The 19,661-nt window shown below is 46.1% G+C and overlaps 1 protein-coding gene across 2 annotated transcripts in view; it reads right to left on the minus strand.

The window, feature by feature from the left end:
* vnc (GNAT family N-acetyltransferase vnc) overlaps window positions 1-19,661 on the minus strand; it is a 158,280-nt gene that overhangs the window by 69,824 nt on the left and 68,795 nt on the right. For both annotated transcript variants that reach the window (XM_050193993.3, XM_055061191.2), the window contains exons 2-3: window positions 6,292-6,390; window positions 6,168-6,226 (exon numbers count right to left, since the gene is read on the minus strand). In XM_050193993.3, the coding sequence (XP_050049950.1) occupies window positions 6,168-6,226; window positions 6,292-6,390 (158 nt within the window). The remainder of the gene's footprint in view (window positions 1-6,167; window positions 6,227-6,291; window positions 6,391-19,661) is intronic.

A 19,661-nucleotide genomic window follows, 5' to 3' on the forward strand; every position in this document is an offset into this window, starting at 1 on the left:
ACACGCCTGTTAGGTTTCTCGGAAATCTGGGTCGGGATAATGTAATGATTCTATGCCTTTTCGTAAGTGGTCAGAGCGGCACTGCGTTATCGATGGGGTCGGCTGTGATAAGATTGGCATAGAATCAGGAATTATGCATTTAGGATTATTTATACCAAGTAGTGCTATTTCTACTTTTGATAACTGTACATTGTAAGATTTGGGGGTCGTGGCCTCGGAGTCTGGCGTCACACAGAGGGTTGCTTTCTAGCTTACGCCGCCGGTGCATCTCTAAACGGGTAGCTGGCCTACGCTATCGGGACGTCATACGGAGGTTTAGCGGGCCGACACCGTCGTCTAAGGCTTCTTGACGAGGGTTGCTTCTTTCGCGATGAGTACGAGGTGATGGATGATGAAACAGAACAGGGGATTTATTTACATAGGAGAGGCAAACTTATTGACAGAACAAGGGATACTCGTACTGGCTGGAGCACAGAGCGCAGTACCCTGTTCTCATAGCACGAGCTACATGTCAGAGGACACTAAATTTTTTAGAGAGAACACCAAAGGAGACAAAAAGTCCACTTATATCCACCTTGTCTCTCTAGATCCCAAGGCCAGGGAAACCCATGGTCACACCAACCTCCAATCGGAGTGTTCATAGTCGCTGAAGGCTCCACCTTGACGGCGAAGGTGCGCACAGTCACTCCCGCCCCTTTGTTGACTGAACACGATGGCAGAAACAGCCTCTCAGGCGCACATGGTTCACTGCCACAGAGAAAGGAGGGGACGCTCGTTGACAGGAGGTTTCCTGTCCCAGCAATTAGCTGTTTCCTCTGACAGATGGTTTTGGTGGCCAGTAACGGCTGAAACGAAGTGGCATAGTACGCACTTTCACTAGAGTTTCTCGGTCCCAGCGTCGCTGACCAACTGGCAGCCATCACCACGTATTCTCCGTGAAACGTGTTACACCATGGTGTCACTGCTGGTCGGACTGATGGGGCGTACTGTTAACTTCATAAAGCTGAAGCGATTTGTCTAAGGAAAGCAGGAGAGGTACGAAAGTCGTTGCCCACATTGGCCGATCGCAACAGCTCCTCCATGCCCTGGAAAATCTTGGCTGTCCAGCGCTGACAACTGCTGGTCAGGATGAGAATGGCTGGTGACCAAGAAGATGGATTGGCTCTCCACAACAACTGCAAACTTGGAATGCTTCCAACCATTTCATAATAACCCACAGGGGAGAGTCAATCCTGACAACACAGCACCACACAGCGCGCAAACGCCTGGAATCAGCTGTTAACCCACCAGGCTTCATATCACAATTTCAATAGCAGCTGCTCAACTGAATTAAAAATTTCGACTACAAAATTTTGTGCCGCCACAGTGAGTGCTCATGTTCCTTTTGAGTTCAACGAAACTCGACTGTCATGCTGCAGGAGAGCACAGGTGTCCGTAGAACTAAACTGAAGGCTTTAAATAACCAATGCTTCAACATAACTTATGCAGCCTAACTTCACCAACAACCGGTTCACACTGTATCACAGAGGAATAGTACTTATCGCAGGTACTGGTGCCAATGAACAGCCTCATCAGCTCTACGGATACGTAATCAAAATCTCGCTAGTTTTGTGGCCGCAGCTGAATGCATACTCGTGACTCACTCATACGTTTCATAATGCCTACACGTGTTTCTTTCCTTTTTGTCTATTCAGGACACAACTTAAAAGAACAACAAAAATAAACTTCCGTAACTTATGCACTCACAAGAACCTTAAAAAAATATGCAGAACGCTGCCGCCTTCCAAACACACAAGCGACCCAGTCACTGACATTGTTTACTTCCGTCCGAAAAGGATGCCTGTTAATGGAACTGTGCCAACACTTCTTGCAAATTATGCACTTACTCAATGCACTTAACCTGAGAAGAAAACTTCAAAAACACTTAGCAAGAAAACTAATATACGCGCACATTACTATAGGCCTTTAACAAATAACCTTGATGCTTCACAACGTGAACAAGGTGAATGCAGGAGCCAACGTTTCGACAAGTGGACTTTTCTTCAAGGCGACGTACGCTTTCCTCGCCACACTATATATAGGTGGGGTTCTTCTAAAGGGGAGAAGGTGTGAGGCGGGAGGGTGCAGAAACGAGGGAAGGTGTGTTAGCGTGTCGAATTGAGAGTAAAGGAACGCTGTGCACAAGGTCATAGCCAGGGCCACCCCCCCCACCCCCCTGATCTGTCAACGCACGATCTGACGTGTTAGCCGGCATGTCAAGGGCGTCTGACACGCTGGCTGAAAAAAAAAAAATTAAAAAAAAAGAGGAATGGAAAGGGGGAAAAGGGGGGGGGTACGCTGAGAAATCAAACTAAGTGTTGTTGCCTATAGCTTGAAGTTTAGCATAGCAAATAGATTCTAAAGCTCCCTTTGAAACGTTTATGCCTACTGGTTGCAATGTCTTGAACTTATGGATAAGGTATGATTCTCTGTATTTTCTTTCTTGTTCAGAGTGGAAATTTGACTGTAAGATGTAGAGTGTAAGTTCATCAAAGTTATGACTTGGTTGGTTGAAATGCTCGGCGACGGCTTTGGGAAGCTTTTTAGCCATGTCCGCGCGATGTCCGTTTAATCTGACGTTCATTGATTGTCCTGTTTCACCAATATATTGTTTCTTCTTCTTTTTTTTTTTTTTTTTTTTCGGCCGGCATGTCAGACGCCCTTGACACGCCGGCTAACACGCGTGAATTGACAGACCGGGGTTGGGGGGGGGGGGGGGGGAGGGGTGGCCCTGGCTGTGACCTTGTGCACAGCGTTCCTTTACTCTCAATTCGACACGCTAACACACCTTCCCTCGTTTCCGCACCCTCCCACCTCACACCCTCTCCCCTTTAGAAGAACCCCACCTATATATACTGTGGCGAGGAAAGCGTACGTCGCCTTGAAGAAGACAAGTCCACTTGTCGAAACGTTGGCTCCTGCATTCACCTTGTTCACGTTTTGCTCATCGTCTTGAATTTCCATCTCCCGCATTCCCCGTCTTTTCACTTGATGCTTCAAGTCACTTGCCAAAAGAAAGAAAGCCTATCTGCTCGTTAATGAACACTTCGTGAAACTAAAGCTTTACTCTAAACACATCTTTCAAATGCCCGAGCTTCTCAAAGTAAAACCTAAAAAAAACTTGTAACTTAGAAAGGAACTCTAGTCTCAAATGTCAAAACTTCTCAAAGGCTCAAAAACAAACAAACAAAACAAAACATTTGTTTCTAAGAACCTGTGTTTGTCTATCGTTTCGACTGCTTATGATGAACTCATACTTTTGAGCCGTACTCAAGGTGGTCGTGCCCTAAAAGCTATTCTGGCTATCCAGGAGCAACAAAAGGCCTAACATTTCATTGGCTATTTCCAGATGTTACAGAACTCTGCCAATTTGTGTCCTGGCGACTTGCTTTCATAATGACCTCGGCTGACCATGTCACGCCTTGCTAACACCTCGTCTCGTCCTGCTACCTTGCGCTCCTTTGCACAGCATGCTGCACCCCCCAAAAAAAACGATGGAACAACGGGGAACATAATTGCCCAGTGCCCTTTGTCCGCATTCGCACAGAACATGCTGCAGCATCATACTCTCCACCGCATTTCAATCTTTACGTTTCTTTCTATGATGCTTTTTCCTCGAACTAACTTTCAGGCCATCTTCTCGCACCTTGTGCTGACCATTACACATCTCATAAGCCCAGATCACTGTCTTACCCACACAGTCCAAGTGATATTTATTTAAATCAACTCTCTCTTTGCCTCAACTGGCGGACAGCTCAACCGACTCTGGGACAATGCAGCAATCTTTACTCCAGCTATGCAACTTGCACTCTTGCGAACTGCCCTCTACTGCACTGTCCAGCTCACGCGGTGCATCGGCACACAGCTCGTTGGTCTTGATCGCTGTCTCACACACACAGTCCGAATAATTCCTAACTAAATCAGCTACATAGACTGGCAGACAGCTTCACTGAACCCTGAACAATGAAGTTGTCTTCCTTTGAGCTGCACACCTCGCAATCCTGCGAATTCCCTCAACTGCATCATACAGCTGGCACTGCACTGCGGGTCAGCAGTACTATGTACTTCATTAACAACCTCATTAGCAATACCTGTGATGCACACACATGGTGACTTTGCCAATTCGTTCACAGCTGGCCTAGCTGTACCTATAGTGTTCTGTTGGCACAGCACCTCGTCGCTCTCACTACGGCCTTCAATGGCCTCTGTTGCCTAAGGCATCGTTAACAGCTAGCACTTTCAGTTCCCATATGAACGTTCTGCTAACCCAGACGGGTACTACTTGTCTCATCGACTTTCGACAAAAATCTGCTAGCGACTTCTCGCCGCTTTCACTGCGTTCTACCTACAGATTTTTTCAAGCTGCTGGTGTTTTTGTTTGATTGGCTGCTCCAACCATTCAATCTCTTTGTCCAATGCTGCCATTAACTGCCTCGTTACTTCCCTTTCTACCGGCCCATCATTTTCCTGGAAAATTTTTTTTCAGTTTCTGTCTCATTCCTTCCTGCTGTTGCCTAATTTCTACCCGTTCCTGCCTAATTGCATCCTGTCCCTGTCTTTTGTTTAGAATTCTGTTACCAAGATGTTCAATGATTTTCAAATCATTGTCACTTTGGAGAATGGTTTTACGAATCTCTGCTTCCGTTAAGTCCTCCTCTACGTCTACCTCGACCTATACACACAACCACAACAGGTCAGCTCTCGTCAAACACAATAGGACCACGGTCACTACTTTAAACTTTGGCTCTGCTGTCACACGACACTTGCTGCAATACCCATGCAAATCAGAATACAAGTAAAAAATCCCCATCAATTCAAACCTATTAACCAAGAGAAATTGAAGCCTGGTAAATCTTACAGGAAAAAACCAAACGCTTACCCACAGAAGCAGCACCATGTCACCAGTCCTTCTCCACCGTATCCAGTCAGTTACAAGAGGTGACGATTCCCAAGTGGCCTCCAACTTGATCAGAATACCAGTCAGTCACCATGTCCCAACGCCCCTAAGGTCAATCTCGCCGCTGCCTATATAAGATTCGGAGGTCGTGGTCTTGGAGTCTGGCATCACACAGAGAGTCGCTTTCTAGCTTACACCGCTGGTGTGTCCTGTAACGGATAGCTGGCCTATGCTACCGGGGCGTCACATGGAGGCTTAGCAGGCCCATGCTGTCGTCCAAGCCTTCTTGACACAGGTTACTTCTTTCATGATGAGTAGGAGGTCAAGAGGATAGAGAAACGGAACAGGGGTTTATTTACATAAGAGAGGCAAACGAATTTACAGAACAAGGGATACTCATACTGGCGGCAGCACGGAGCGCAGTACATTGTTCTCGTAGCACGAGCTACATGTCAGAGCAGGCTACGTCTTTTAGGGAGAACACTTGAGGATGAAAAAGACCACTTAAATCCATCTTGTCTCCCTAGATCCCAAAGCCAGGGAAACCCACGGTCACACCATCCTCCAATCGGAGCATTCATGCTCGCCAAAGGCTCCGCCTTGACAGCGAGGGTGCACGCAACCACTCCGGCACCTTTGTTGACTGAACACAATCAGAGAAGTGCCCTAAGGTGCATCCAGTTCACTGCGCTAGAGAAAGGAGCAGACGCTCATTGATAGGAGGTTTCCTGGAATGGCCCAGCAATTAGCTGGTTCGTCTGACAGTCTGCTTTGGCAGCCAGCAGCGGCCGTAACGAAGCAACATAGAATACACTTTCACTGAAGTATCTCGGTCCCAGCGTCGAGGTCAACAACCAAGTGGCATCCATCAACCACGTAGTCTCCGTGAAACTTGTCACACCATGGTGTCGCCGCTGGTCTGACTGATGGGACATAGTGTTAACTTCACAAAGCTGAAGCAATTAGTCTTAGGAAAGCAGGAGAGGTTCGAAGGTTGCTGCCCCTGCTGGCCGATTGTAACAACACATGGTACATACAGTGCACAGGCTATAGCCAAATGTTACATGTAATTTGCAAAAACAAACTGCCAGTACTCAGTGTTTTACGGTCAAAATAAGAAATGGCACAGAGAGCAAAGTTCGGTGCCCAAGGTAAATTCGACGATATGCAATCAAGATACGAAATCTGCCTGTAACAGAACATAGTAGCAAATGAATGGTGAGCAACTTACATTTTTGCAAGTACGTAGCCAACAATCTTTCCTTTCTCATCCTCGGCCACATATGAGAGCTGCAACAAATGAAGGTGGCGTTAGGCACACATCTACACACAGCGCGGTTAGTTGTGTGCAATACCTGTGGCCACGACAGACCGTGGTAGAAGTAATACTTCATCTGATAGTTCTCTGGAAGACACAGCAAATTGCAGTGCTGCATGTTCATCAGGTCTTCTGTCTGCATGGGAAAACGTTTGCTGTCAACAACTGTGCAGTCTGCAGCATATCAACCGACAAAAAATTTTCTCAGGTGGCAAATGTCAGGCGGCTTTGGCCTACTTTTCTGTTACATGAGGAATTGCATTTCACACTTGTCTGGATAGCTGCGTCATGCTTGGCATCCACCTTGAGTGCCCCAAATTACACAAGGGGGGTGGAGACCGGGCAAGAGGATTTTGCAATGAAAATGAAAATGGTGCATGCAAGCGTGACTGCCTTCTGCATTCCTTCCACATGCATGCACAACAGGCACTCAAAAGCCTTTTTCTGCAACACAGATTCATCCAGCTCAGTGGACCAAAATAGTGGTGGAAATCCCTACCCATGCTTGGCAGCATAATGTAGGAGGCCATCAAGCAGCCATGAATCAGTAAATAAAGCAATTTGCTCATATTTGTCTAAGCACTTGCCGAAAACAGAAACAAATGCAGCCAGTTAAGTTATTCATAAATGGAAATGAGGCATTGGAATTGCAATTGTTGTCTCTTTTTGAATCATTGGAAGCCTTAAAAACACTACGCAAATGCAACCTGTTCAGCATTATTGACTGTTGTCTTGAACAAAGTATTTCAGCACGAGTAATTAGCATTTTGCGAGCTGCGAAGGTTGTGGGATCGTTCCCCACCTGCGGCAAGCCGTTTATTCATCCACTTTCATTTCCATTTAATTTATAGTTTCTTTATTTCATTTATTAAGCACAAGTGATTTCCCCTATGTTGTCCTTGGTGTCAGTGTTGGCTTCTTATGATAAGGTCAATTCAAGGTTCTCAAGGATACCAAAGGCTAAAACTCAAGGAGGGGGAAACAAACTTTATTTGCACACACACTGAAAAATAGTGAATTGTCCTTCTTAGCTGCAACATCTTGCAACTAAGCAGCTGCTGTGTTGGACACACTTTTCAAGCTCTTCAGGTCGCTTTTTATGACTTGCATTACTTTCCCATTGTAATGATGTATCGGCCTTCTGGCATAATGGTTAGTAGTGTCAGACTTGAGCCAAATTACGACATTTGTGCTAAAGTCAATTGGATGAGACTTACTTTCTGCCAGGCATGGCTTGAAAGTGGAGCCATGATGGCTGCCGTGCGAACCAACTAGCAAAACAAAAAATTGTGGCATGGCTTGGTCGTTTGATCTGGCTTTGTCTAGCTCCATGATGGCAAAGGTGAGAGGCAAGGCTGTCCTTGGTGGCTGTGGAAATGCCACATTGCAATCGTTTAGAAAATCTCAAAAGAAAATGTTTAGGATTGTTCCCCTAGGCAGCGTCCATGACATAGCCCCTATGCAGAGTTTGTTACTTTTATTGTTTGAAAGTCACCCCAAACCCGTTTTCAAGTAATTCAAGGAGCACATTATTTACTTTCAAGGAATTTTAAGGGTCCTCCATTTTTCCAAATTCAAGGGTCTTCAAGGAGGTTTACGAACCCAGTATGTTACTCTCTGGTACATGTGTGTCCCTATGTACCTCAGAGGGCCCCCCTCACCCGGTCTGGCCATTTTGAGCTGACAAGCACAGAGCATACATTGTGCGATAACAATCGTGCATGCAAAGTATCACATCGCTACGCGCCACGGAAAGTTCTGAAACTTCAAACCGAACGCCGTTTTTCTTTCTCCTCGCGGCCGCCGCGCTCGAAGCCGGACGGTGACGTAGTCGTGCCCCTGCGCCTATGTAGTCGTGTCCGCAGTGCGACGTCGCCCGTGGTGACACATGATTTCGAATTATTCAAGACAACATCTGTTAACTGTGCAATCTGTTGCTTGAATTGACGAATTGAAGTTTAGAGAAATAATAAAGCACACAAATGGAATGTCTGTGTGTTTTTTGTTTTACTTCGCACCGAAGGAAGAGAGATGGTACTTTCACTTCGTCTGCTTGTTCTCACGGTCATGCGGTCACGTGCGTAGGTACCGAAACTATGCCATTTTCTACTGTGCTCTGCGATTCCCTTGTTCTGCCTCAGTATGCGCGTAGCACTGAATTATACCGCTAGTCATGTTTCCTTGTGCACAGCGCACAAAATCGTGTACTGAACAATCGAGACAACAGCTCGCGCGTGACGGCGTCAGTGGAAATGCATAGTGCCAGAAAAAAAAAAAACGAGAAGAAAAAAAATGAAGGCGGGGCCTGTGACGTATTCGTCACACGATCCTCGAGGTCTGGTATAGGAGAATGCAGGGAAGAAATTTCACTTGCGAAGGCTAGACAGGGCAAGTGGAGAGAGCATCTTGCTTGGCAGCGGGGGCCACCCGCTGAAATCATGCGTTTGCGGCACTGAAATATTTTTATCTCGGCTATTAATGAGCCGATTTGAAAAATGTTTACGACAGAACACTCCCTAGAGGACATGTAACAACTTCCAGCATATAACCAAAATTTGCTATGGGGCCTGGTGAGGGGCCCTTTAAGGGAACTGAACATTAGAGTGTTTTAGTTTGGTGTTTTTACGCTCCACTCAGCAACTGAGCAAATCGGTAGCACAAATGAGCATGCGCCCTCCGCTTAGCCGCAAGCGGGCTAGCGGGCAAGCACGGTCCGCTTACAAGCTGCCTGAGTGGAGCGTGCTGCACAGTGCGTTGGCTACCGTTGGCATCAGAAAGGATTGGATTGTATGCAAAAGCAAGCTCGCTGACTATCAAGTGGCGTTCCCCAAGACGACGCTTTACTTTCCACTGGATAAAATGGACCGGTAACACATTACAAGCGCATGTCTAGATACTTCATGGACAAATAAGTTATATATATCCCTTTTACTTTATAAAAGTGATCAACGGGCATTTTTATTTTCTTTCATTACCCTGAATTTGGCCAGAGGGTGCTGCAGCTACGAAAGGTCCGTAACTACAAAAGGAAAGTGAACATGTCCACAATAGAGATTAGAAAGAGGCGCTTCTAAGATTGCTGGAAGTAGGGAAATGACAAAAAACGGAGACGTATAAAAACAAAGTTCACAATAGGAGGTCAGAAAATTTGGTTATGGAAATTCATCGTGGCTTTTTTTTTTTAACCAAGGAAGGACATTAGGCAGAATAATAGCGAGAGCTTGGTGGCGCAACCCACCACCTTGTTCCAAAGGGGACGCTCATAACATCCATCTATCCATCGCCCGCTCCGCTAAATGTATAACTAAAATGTGAAAATCGCCCGCCACTCCGCTGTGGCTTAGCGGGGCACTCGGAGCGGAGCGGACCGTAAAGACACTAAACTAAAACGCTCTATTTAGGTTCGTTTCTTAGCCGCTTCTGCTGTGAAACTCCATGAAATAATTTCTTGCAGCAGTGAAGCACAAGTAAATGTGCGGTTTCCAAGCTTTGAGTTGGCATAATTCCAGCACTTCTTCAGAGCAGCAGCTTTTTGTAATTTGCTGTTCGGGAGCTTCTGGCCTTGTTGATGTTCTTTGCACCTGTATACCTGCTGAAGACTTGTGCTCCACTCTGGTTCAAAAAATTTCTAACATATGCAAGCAACTGCTTGGCAGAACTACCAAAGTCAACCTCTTTATAGAAGAGTGGGCTCGTCAGCTCGCAGTTTGCTGTAGGCACTGTTTAATCCCATGTCCAGGAATTGAGTCAACACTTGAAGGCAGAACACAATTTTTGACCTTTGGTCCACTTTCTTTGGGTTGGCAGGATACGATACCTCATGACGACAAGGTTGACACCTGGAAAAACATTCATTTCTTCTGCCAGCATTCTGAAGTCATTCCCATTTTGCTCAACTTACTGAGTGCTTCCTTTTACAAGCTTTTTTTTACCAAGCTGTCCAACTTCACAACAGAAAATATTTCTAATGGTATAAAATCCTCTGGATGTTTGCACTGGGGAATACACTGTTTCCCTGTGTTGTACACGAGGGTAAGCTGTAAAACGCTCAGTTTTGTGAGCCTTCTTCGATTAGATGACCCTTTGGCGGCACACATAGCTTTTAAGAGCCGAAACTGCGAGATTGTTGGCCGGCAAACATACCCTCTTTCGATGACTTTGAATGTTCCGGGAGTGTTCTATGCTGATTTCTGTCGAATGCTAGGTTGCCACAGTCGGAAGTTCAAATCCCAGTTTTTTTTTTTTTTTTTGACGATGGTGAGCTTGAAATTCATCTCCTCCGGTGCACATCTGCAGGCTTGGAGTGGTGCCTGACACCGGCAAAAGATGCCGAGAGCGAGTGGGGCTATACTAATCTAGGTACAACCAAATTAGGAAGGCTCACTAAGCTTCTACAAAGACACTCACTCCCTCACCAGAAAAGGAATTGGCCTCCCTCGTGCAGTATTTGGTCACCACCTCCCAAATGATCCCTACAATTCACCCACGGCCCTCAGTTCCCAGCAGCTGCGTAGCACCTGACCAAGGCGGCGGTCAGACCTGTAATGCAGCAGAGGGTGCCAAGAATCTCTGGGTCCGGACAGGCCGCCAATGGTAACTGACCCTGTCAACCTTTAATTGCCGAACTTTGTCGAGTGAGGCTTGCTTAGTAGACCTCTTCGAGGAACTATCAGACATTGTTTGGGATATCATCGGCCTTAGTGAGATTAGAAGAACTAATGAGGCTTACACATTGCTGAATGACGGACATGTCCTCTGCTATAGAGGTCTCCCTGATAAGCAATACGGGGCAGGATTCCTAATCCATAAGGACATAGCGGGCAACATTGATGAATTCTACAGAATTAATGAGAGGGTAGCTGTAGTCGTAATCGAACCCACGTTGTCAACATTACCTAAAAATTGGAATCTTTTTCATCAAGCTCTAAGCAGATTAGTCATCCCTCTTGTCATCAAATAAATCTTATATAATCTCTTCCGATACGAAAAATTTGAGTTGTTTTCCAGCCATAATATTAGAAAATAACAGAACCTTTTATCTAAACTGAAACTGGCCACATGTAAAGGCACAAACTATACTAATTTATTCATTTCACACCACTAATAAGAAAATAAAAGTGCAACCCCCTCAAACAAAAGCCACCAACTGGCATCATTACGGTACACTTATGTCTCAATGCCTCTTTCTCAATCAAATAATTTATACTCGTCTAAATTCAAGAATTTCGATTTGGTAAAATCTCTTGGTCACGGCATTTTATATTTCACACGTTATCTTCCTTAATTGATCAGACAAACCTGCGATACAAGTACTTAACTTGCCGACTGTGATGGTGCGACTCCACCACCATTTCGTCAGCATTTTAAGGCGAAAGCCTTTCTAGGCTCATGGCGAAGTTTGTGTCCGCAAACCTGACCGTCAGAGTGTCCGCCGAAGCGTCATCACGTCATATGAAGACAGATTAAAGACAGATTAAAGAATGAAAAATGATTGATAGTGACAGTGAATGATAAAGTTATAATAGAGATTGGTAGAGGTTAATAATGACTAGTAATGACTAATAATTACTACTAATCACTTGTAATGACACTAATAACTCCAAAATGACCAATATGTAACAACGGCTTGTAATGACAACTGATTAGAAATTACTGGAAATTTCTAATAATTAGTAGTAATGACTCAAATGACTACTAATGACTACGAAATGACCAATATATCTAACGACGGCTTGTAATGACCACAATTGATTACAAATTACTAAGAATCCTTACTTGTGAGCAATGATGACTAATAATGACTGAAATGACTTGTAATGACTATGAAATGACCATTAAGTCTAACACCAACTTGTAAGACTACAAATGATTAGAACTGACTAAAAATGCTTAGTAATGACCAGTAATGACTACTGATGACTATGATGATCAACATGTCCAACGACGGCTTGTAATGACCACAATTGATTACAAATGACTAAAAATGCTTATTAGTGAGAAGTAATGACTAATATGACTGAAATTACTTGTAATGACTAGTAATGACTACGAAATGACCAATATGTCTAACGACAACTTGTAATGACTACAATTCACTAGAAATGACTAAAAATGCTTAGTAATGACTACTAATGACTTATGTGACCAACATGTCTAACGACGGCTTATAATGACCATAATTGATTACAAATGACTAAGAATGCTTAGCAGTAAGCAGTAATGAAAACAGGTGTGAAAACATGGCATCCGGTGGCGGCTACACATGCAGCACAGCTGGCCCAACAACCAGAAAAATGAGCTCTTGAATTTCGTCATCTTCAAATGAAAATTATTTGGATACCGATGTTTATCTTGTGTCCAGAAGTGAAGACAGCAATGACGCTGGATTGAGCAGTTCTTCTGGTGATGATGAGAACATCTCTGAAGTGAACATTATGCGTGCTCGTCAGTGGGAGCAGCTTGAAGTCGATAATCCTGGCGCAAAGCCTCCTCAGTTTCCACTTTTGGCCATTCCAAGCAAGACTGTGAATTTAAAATCACCAGATGGCCGTCTGGCAGCAGTTTCTCGACAATGAACTGATTACACAGCTGGTTTCGTATGTAATGTTCAGAAATAAACTGTATTGTGTTGATCTGACTTAGTATGTGGTGCAAATATTTTATCAACATCAAGTAATTGTTTTTATTACAATATGATTCGAAATCAGCAATTAAAAAGTAAGCACTTTTGGGTAAAGAATTTTCAAAAAAATAAAACACTTAAGGGGCTAAAGGGACACTAAAGGCAAATATAACATCAAGCTAAAGTGATAGGTTGACGTTCAAGAACATCTAAGGCATCAATATTATTGCGAGGCGGAGACACGCACGAATGTTGTTTATGCAAGGCGAACGCTGAAGGCACCAGCTGACACTAGAACATGGTGGCTGAAGCGCCCCAGCAACAACACTTTTTCTCTTGCCTGCATGTCCTGTTCTGCATCGCGACACTACGCTGCCGGGGTTGGAGCGCTGACCCGGCGCAAGCGATTATGGCCAGGCAAAGGCATGTATGTAGTGCTTTAAACGGGAGACATGAACAACATCGGTTCTTGGCTGCATGGACGACGGGACTGGCTCTTCAGGAGCGATCTCGTACGTCACATCCGAAAGCTGTCGCCGGATTCAGGAGAGACCTGAATATCGCGACAGAAGTTTTTCTGATAGGCCCACGTGACGAGATGGTGACCACAAGAGCACGAGGGAGCCAGGTAAATACTGCACGTCCCTGTGGTGCATATCGTAACGGGATTTCTGGGAAGCCTGGGAATCAGTGAGGTGAGCGCGGGCAACGTGACGGGCCTGTGCTGCAAGAGAAATCGCATCGCGGGCATAAGCGGTGTGCGACTGTGTGACTTGAAGCCGCACAGTGTCCAGGGGCAAAATGGGATCACGGCCAAACAGTAGATAAACCGGTGAGTAACCTACAGTGTCATGGCGGGACGGATTGTAGACGAAGGTGACATATAGCAGAGCGACGTCCCAGTCCTGGTGGTCTGGAGACACGTACATAGCTAGCATGTTGGTAAGTGTTCTGTTCAGTCGCTTTCTGAGCACATTAGTCTGTGGATGGTAAGCAGAGGCTATTTGATGCTCAGTAGAGCATAGGCGGAGGATATCATCAATGACCTTTGACAAGAAGTAACATCTGCGATCCGTGAGGAGCTGACAGGGAGCACCGTGGTGTAGGATGACGTTGTGTAGGAGGAAATCCACGACATCAGTGGCACAACCTGTAGGCAGAGCTCCCATAATGGCTAAGCGCGTGGCGTGATCTGTTGCAATGGCAATCCATTTGTTGCCCTTGGTTGAGAAAGGGAAAGGGCCAAGTAGGTCGAGTCCCACGCAAAAGAAAGGCTCTGTGGGAATATTGATGGGTGGTAAAAGCCCAGCTGGAGCCACGGGAGTGGATTTTTGGCATTGGCACAGGTCGCAAGCAGTCACATACCGGGGCACAAAGAAGTAGAGGTCGGGCCAGAAGAAACGGTACCGGACTCGGTCAAAGGTGCGAGTAACACTGAGATGCCCAGTGGTGGGTGCGTCGTGTTGTTGAAGCACGGTGCGTTGAAGGTGCCCCGGTACAGCCAGCCGTAGGTCAGCACCATCAAGGCGCAAGTTGCATTTGTAAAGGACTCTGTCGGAAATACAGAAGAGACGCAGGGAAGGATCAGGAGTGGGCGAGCTTAACCGATCTATGATGATTCGAAGAAAGGGATAACGGTGCTGTTCATCACCAATGTTGAGGAAGTCCGAGATGGACATAATGTTGGTTTCGGATTCGAGGTGTGTGGCTTCCGGTGGGTCAACAAGGTGACAAGACAAGCAGTCGGCGTCCTGATATAAACGGCCAGACGTCGCGAAAGCGACGTCGTTCTTTAAAAGCTCTGTGAGAGGGCACGCAATGTCAGATAAATTTTGAACAAAGCGACAAAAGTGTGAGCATAAGCCTATGAAGCTACGAATGTCCTTAATTGAGCATGGCACAGGAAAGTCTTGCATGGCTCGAACTTTGGCCGGATCAGATTGAATTCCGTGGGCGTTTACATGGTGTCTGAGAACGGTTATTTCATGACGATCAAATTGACACTTCGACAAGTTGAGCTGAAGTTTTGCAGCGCGAAACACAGGAAGGACAGTCGCAAGACGTTCAATGTGGGTTTCGAAGGTTGGAGCAAATACAATTACGTCGTCGAGATAACACAGATAGATGGTCCACTTCAAGCCTCTGAGAAGGGTGTCCATCATTACAGTAAAACATTGTTAAACCGTACCTGCTTAAACAGTAGTTTCATTTTAAGAGTAGTAAAGTAAAATCCCCAACTGAGCGGCAATTTAACATAATGCGTTTTGTATCTGCATAAACCGTACCAGCTTATTGCGTACGTATCGGTTAACATGTAGTGTTTCCACTTTTCGTCGCGCAAACACACGGTGCGTCGTCTCCATCGGGCGGCCTGGCAGAAGCACAAGCCCCAGAGACAAGCACAACAGCCTCCAAGCGCCCTGTGCGTTTGCGTGTGAAGTGACATCAACATCAACATCATTTCAGCGTCGTGCAAGCAAGAACTCACGTCATGCCGAAACTTTGATAAAAAGACGCCGGGTCCTCAGCATAGAAGAAAAATTAGACATCGTTTGTGCTATCGAACCGAACTTGACACGAAAAGTCGGAGCTGGCACGCAACATGGGTCTATTGTTGACCACGGTGCGTGGCATTTGGAATGCGAAGTTGCTCGGCAGTGCTGCTGTGACCACAAAGAGATGTCAGCTGCGAGGTTCGACTTTTCGCCATCGTTACCTCTGTTATTGCCGAAGTGTCGCCTAGCGACAGTGATAAGGACGACACGAAAAGCGAAAGCACGGGCGATTCAGGCCCGGCAGTGGCAGAAGTTGTGCGTTACGTCAGCCTACCCCGCAATGAAAAGGTGCCCTGCGACTTCTGCAATGCTACCGCACCTGTGCACGGAGAATATGCAACGCCAACGAGGAATCTGCCAAGCGAGTGTTTGCCGAGAAGAGGGGGCTGGCTGAAAAGCTGGCTCACAGCTTCAGCAAGTTTGAGGCCGCTGTCGTTGCTGCTAGGCCGCCGCGGCATCAAACGAAAATAACACGTTTGTCGCGCAAAGTAAATAAATACTGCATGTTTTTTCCCCTTTCATCGCACTCTCTCCAAGTTTCGTTTTTGACAGGTAAGCGGGCGATCTCATGCTATATTGGTTAAGCAGTATTACCGTTTAGTACGTACTTTTTCCAAGCTCCGGGCAACTAAGATTTAACGAGGTTTCACTGTATTTTGAAAGTCGCTGGGGCATCGCAAAGCCCGAAGGGCATGACTCTGAATTGAAGAAGTCCATCGGGCATAATAAGGGCTGTCTTCTTGTGATCCTTCTCATCGACAGCGATCTGCTAGTAGCCTGAGAGGAGGTCAATTGATGAAAAATATTTCACACCATGTAGACAGTCAAGTGCATTATCGATACGAGGCAATGGATACACATCCATCTTAGTGATATTGTTCAGATGGCGATAACACAAAATCTCTAGGTGCTTTTCTTCTTGACCAGAACTTCTCATGAGGCCCACGGGCTAGCAGAAGGCTCGATCATGTTCTTCTTCAGCATCTTCACGACTTCGCTTTGAATGATGCTGTACTCTGCTGCAGACATGCGGTAGGGGTGGCGATGGACGAGACTTGCGTCGCTGGCGTGAATCCGATGAGTGACTACGGCTGTCTGGCCGAGCGAGCGGTCATCGAAATCGAAAATATTGAGGTAACTAAAAAGAATGCGCCTAAGGTCTTCAGTTTGAGCTGTAGAGAGCTCAGTAGCGATCATTTTATCGACATCGTGGTAGGGTGATGAAGCCGAACGGGTACATGCGATGATAGCACTGACAGAGGCAGAAATAGTGGGTGCGAGCGGAGATATCTCGTACTTGTGCACAGGTGTCAGATGGCCACTGTCATGTTACCGGGAAGAACATGTGCAACAGATCCAATGTTGAGAACGGTATAACATTCAGTATAACACAGGGATGGATGATGTGCTTCAGAAACAAAATAGCTGTCAGAAGGAAGGTCCAGCTGCATGATACCTGTAGTGCAGTCTATTAGGGCAGAATGGGTCGAAAGAAAATCCAGCCCGAAAATTAGGTCATGCGGATAGCACTCTAGCACAATAAGTAAAATGGTGGTGGTTTGATGGCTGGCAATTGTTTGTCGTGCTGTACACATGCCGACAACTGGTGGCGTACTGCCGTCGGCAACACGTACTGTGCACGGTACAGCAGGCGTGAGGACCTTTCTGAGTCTTTTGAGAAGGGCGGCACACATTACAGACATCTGCGCACCGGTGCTGACGAGGGACTTGACTGGGACTCCAACCACCTCAATGTCTAATATACTTTCAAGAGTACGCAATGTGATCAGAGGATTTGCAGGCCAGGTCGTTGATGCATCACCTCCGGGAGCTGCGCCGACTAGTTTTCCTATGCCACGAATGCTGGGGAAGAAGAGCGGCAGGCCTGCGGTGAACGAGACCGACGACTTGAGGGCGATGGTGACCGGCTGGTTCGGAAGGTCGTAGGTACGTTGTTGGTATTCGTAGAGGAAGGATGCACAGAGAAACGGGGAGCACCTTGATCTGGACGGTCGAACGGAAAGCTCCACCTAGGGGGCGATGACCAACGAATGTAGCAATAACGAGCGATATGTCCAACACGCGAGCAATTGAAACAGATTGGCCTATCGTGCGGTGTACTCCAGCCAGATGGGTTACGACAGCGAGTTGCAACCGCTGAAAACGGGCAAGCAGTAATTGGTCGGGGCTGGTCCTGGCTGATCACTGCATCACGAATGGGGAAGGAAGACAGGAGGCCCAAATTTGCCATCTCTTGTCTGACAACAGCCTGTATAAATGATACAGAACGTGCGTTGTCTAGGGCATACTGTCGAGGAATGGCAGGAGACATGGCTTTGAGCTTATGACGAATTAACCGCATCAAATTTTCTTGTCCAGACAGGGGAGGTCCACATGGCTGTTCTTCACACGAAGACGTCGAAGCTGTATTTGGTAGCCTGTTGAACTGCTGCGTAATGCGGCGACTCTTCATCAGTTTGAAATTGCGGCACTCTTTGATGATCGCGTCCACCGAGTCATAGTGCTTGCAGTTAAGCAGGTTGAATGCAACATTTGCTATGCCCTTCAGGACGTGGCCAATCTTGTTGGTCTCGTTCATGTCTTTGTCAGCTTTATGACAGAGTGCGAGGACATCTTGAACATTTGCCATGCAAGAGTCTGTTGATGTTTGAGCACGGGGCGATAGCTCCTTTTTCACTGCCAGCTGACGGCCGAAGGGCTTTCCAAAAAGGTCTAGAAGCTTAGAACGACAGAAAGCTGAGCTAGTTGGTAAGGATTCATAATGCAAAGAATGCAAAGAAGATGCATAATCTAGAAGCTTCTGCTTGCAGACGTCCCAACTCGTCATGTCATGTTCGTGGGTCTCGTATTATGCTAGCGCTGTGTCTCGGAAGTAGAATATCACATTTGCTAGCATTAGCGTTGGGTACCCCGATTATTTTCGCTTACATGCTCATACCGGGAAATCCAGTCATCCACGTCTGTAGCATCGATACCATTGAAGCTCCCTGGGTCTCGTGGCTGGGACGACACGACGGAGGTCAGAGTCTGCAGTACCGGAGGTGGGTGCTCAGTCATTGTGGCATTTTCGCTGTCGATCATTGTGTCAGGGCTCATGCGGCGACTGCTGCGGAGCTACGTGTTGGTACCCCGCACGTCCATCAAAATGTTGCGAGGCAGAGACAAACATGAATGTTTTTTATGCAAGGTGAATGCTGAAGGCACCAGCCGACACTAGGACATGGCAGCCTAAGCAGCCCAGCAACAACACTTCGCCATCGTCTCTTGTCTGCACGTCCTGTTCTGCATCGCGACAATATCATCGGGAACAGAGCTTTAGTAATGAAGATATTGAGGTAAATGTAAGACACAATTTGAGACTCCACCAAGACATTTCAGGGGGCACTAAAGGCAAATATTAAGTAAAGCTAAAGTAACAGTTTAGTTCTCGAGAGCCTCGAAGGCGTCAATATTACCACGAACAGAGCCTTAGTAATCGAGAAACTGAGGTAAATACAGGACACGATTAGGGACTCCACCGGGACATTCAAGTACTTGCCCGATGACGAAGGCACTCCTTATTTAAATTCTGTCACTAGTACTCAACCACTTGTTACAAAAATATCACTGTATTGCATTATAACATGAAATAAAATGCTAGTTGTCCAGTTGTTTTTCTTTATAAAAAAAGAACTCATTGACATTACCCTTGAGGACGACATGAGCAGTCGAAAGGTTTCGTTTTCGCTCAACTCTGCGCTACCTGTGCTTTCGTGTTTCAGTAGTTTCGTTACCGCATATTGCTGCGCTGGTTTTACTAGCTTGCGAAACTCACACAAACTGCAAGTAGCAGAGAATTCCACTTCCATGTGTGTCGCGGGATGCCCCAACGGTCCACGCTACTTAACCAAAAGCAGCTGCAGCAGCAAATCCGCTGCTCTGTCTTGGATCGATTTCTCCATGGCCGAGCGTTTGCGTTTTGTGCAAAAAACTGTACCACCATCTGTCGGATGCCGTTTTAGTCACAGACAGCAGCAAAGAGCAATGATGGCGTATGCAATGTCCCTCCTCCCTGGTTAAGTGGTGTGAGATTTGAATTGCGATAAATGTATTCGGACCTTTTAGATTCAATTTTCTCGTAAAGTAAGGGCGCTATAACGTAAAACTATTCCAAACTTTTCTATTCCAATTCTGCTATCAGCTCTCCACGATTGGTCAAAAACTTTTTTC

The sequence above is a fragment of the Dermacentor andersoni genome, chromosome 1, assembly GCF_023375885.2.
Source record: "Dermacentor andersoni chromosome 1, qqDerAnde1_hic_scaffold, whole genome shotgun sequence".
In the NCBI taxonomy this organism is placed as follows: domain Eukaryota; kingdom Metazoa; phylum Arthropoda; class Arachnida; order Ixodida; family Ixodidae; genus Dermacentor; species Dermacentor andersoni.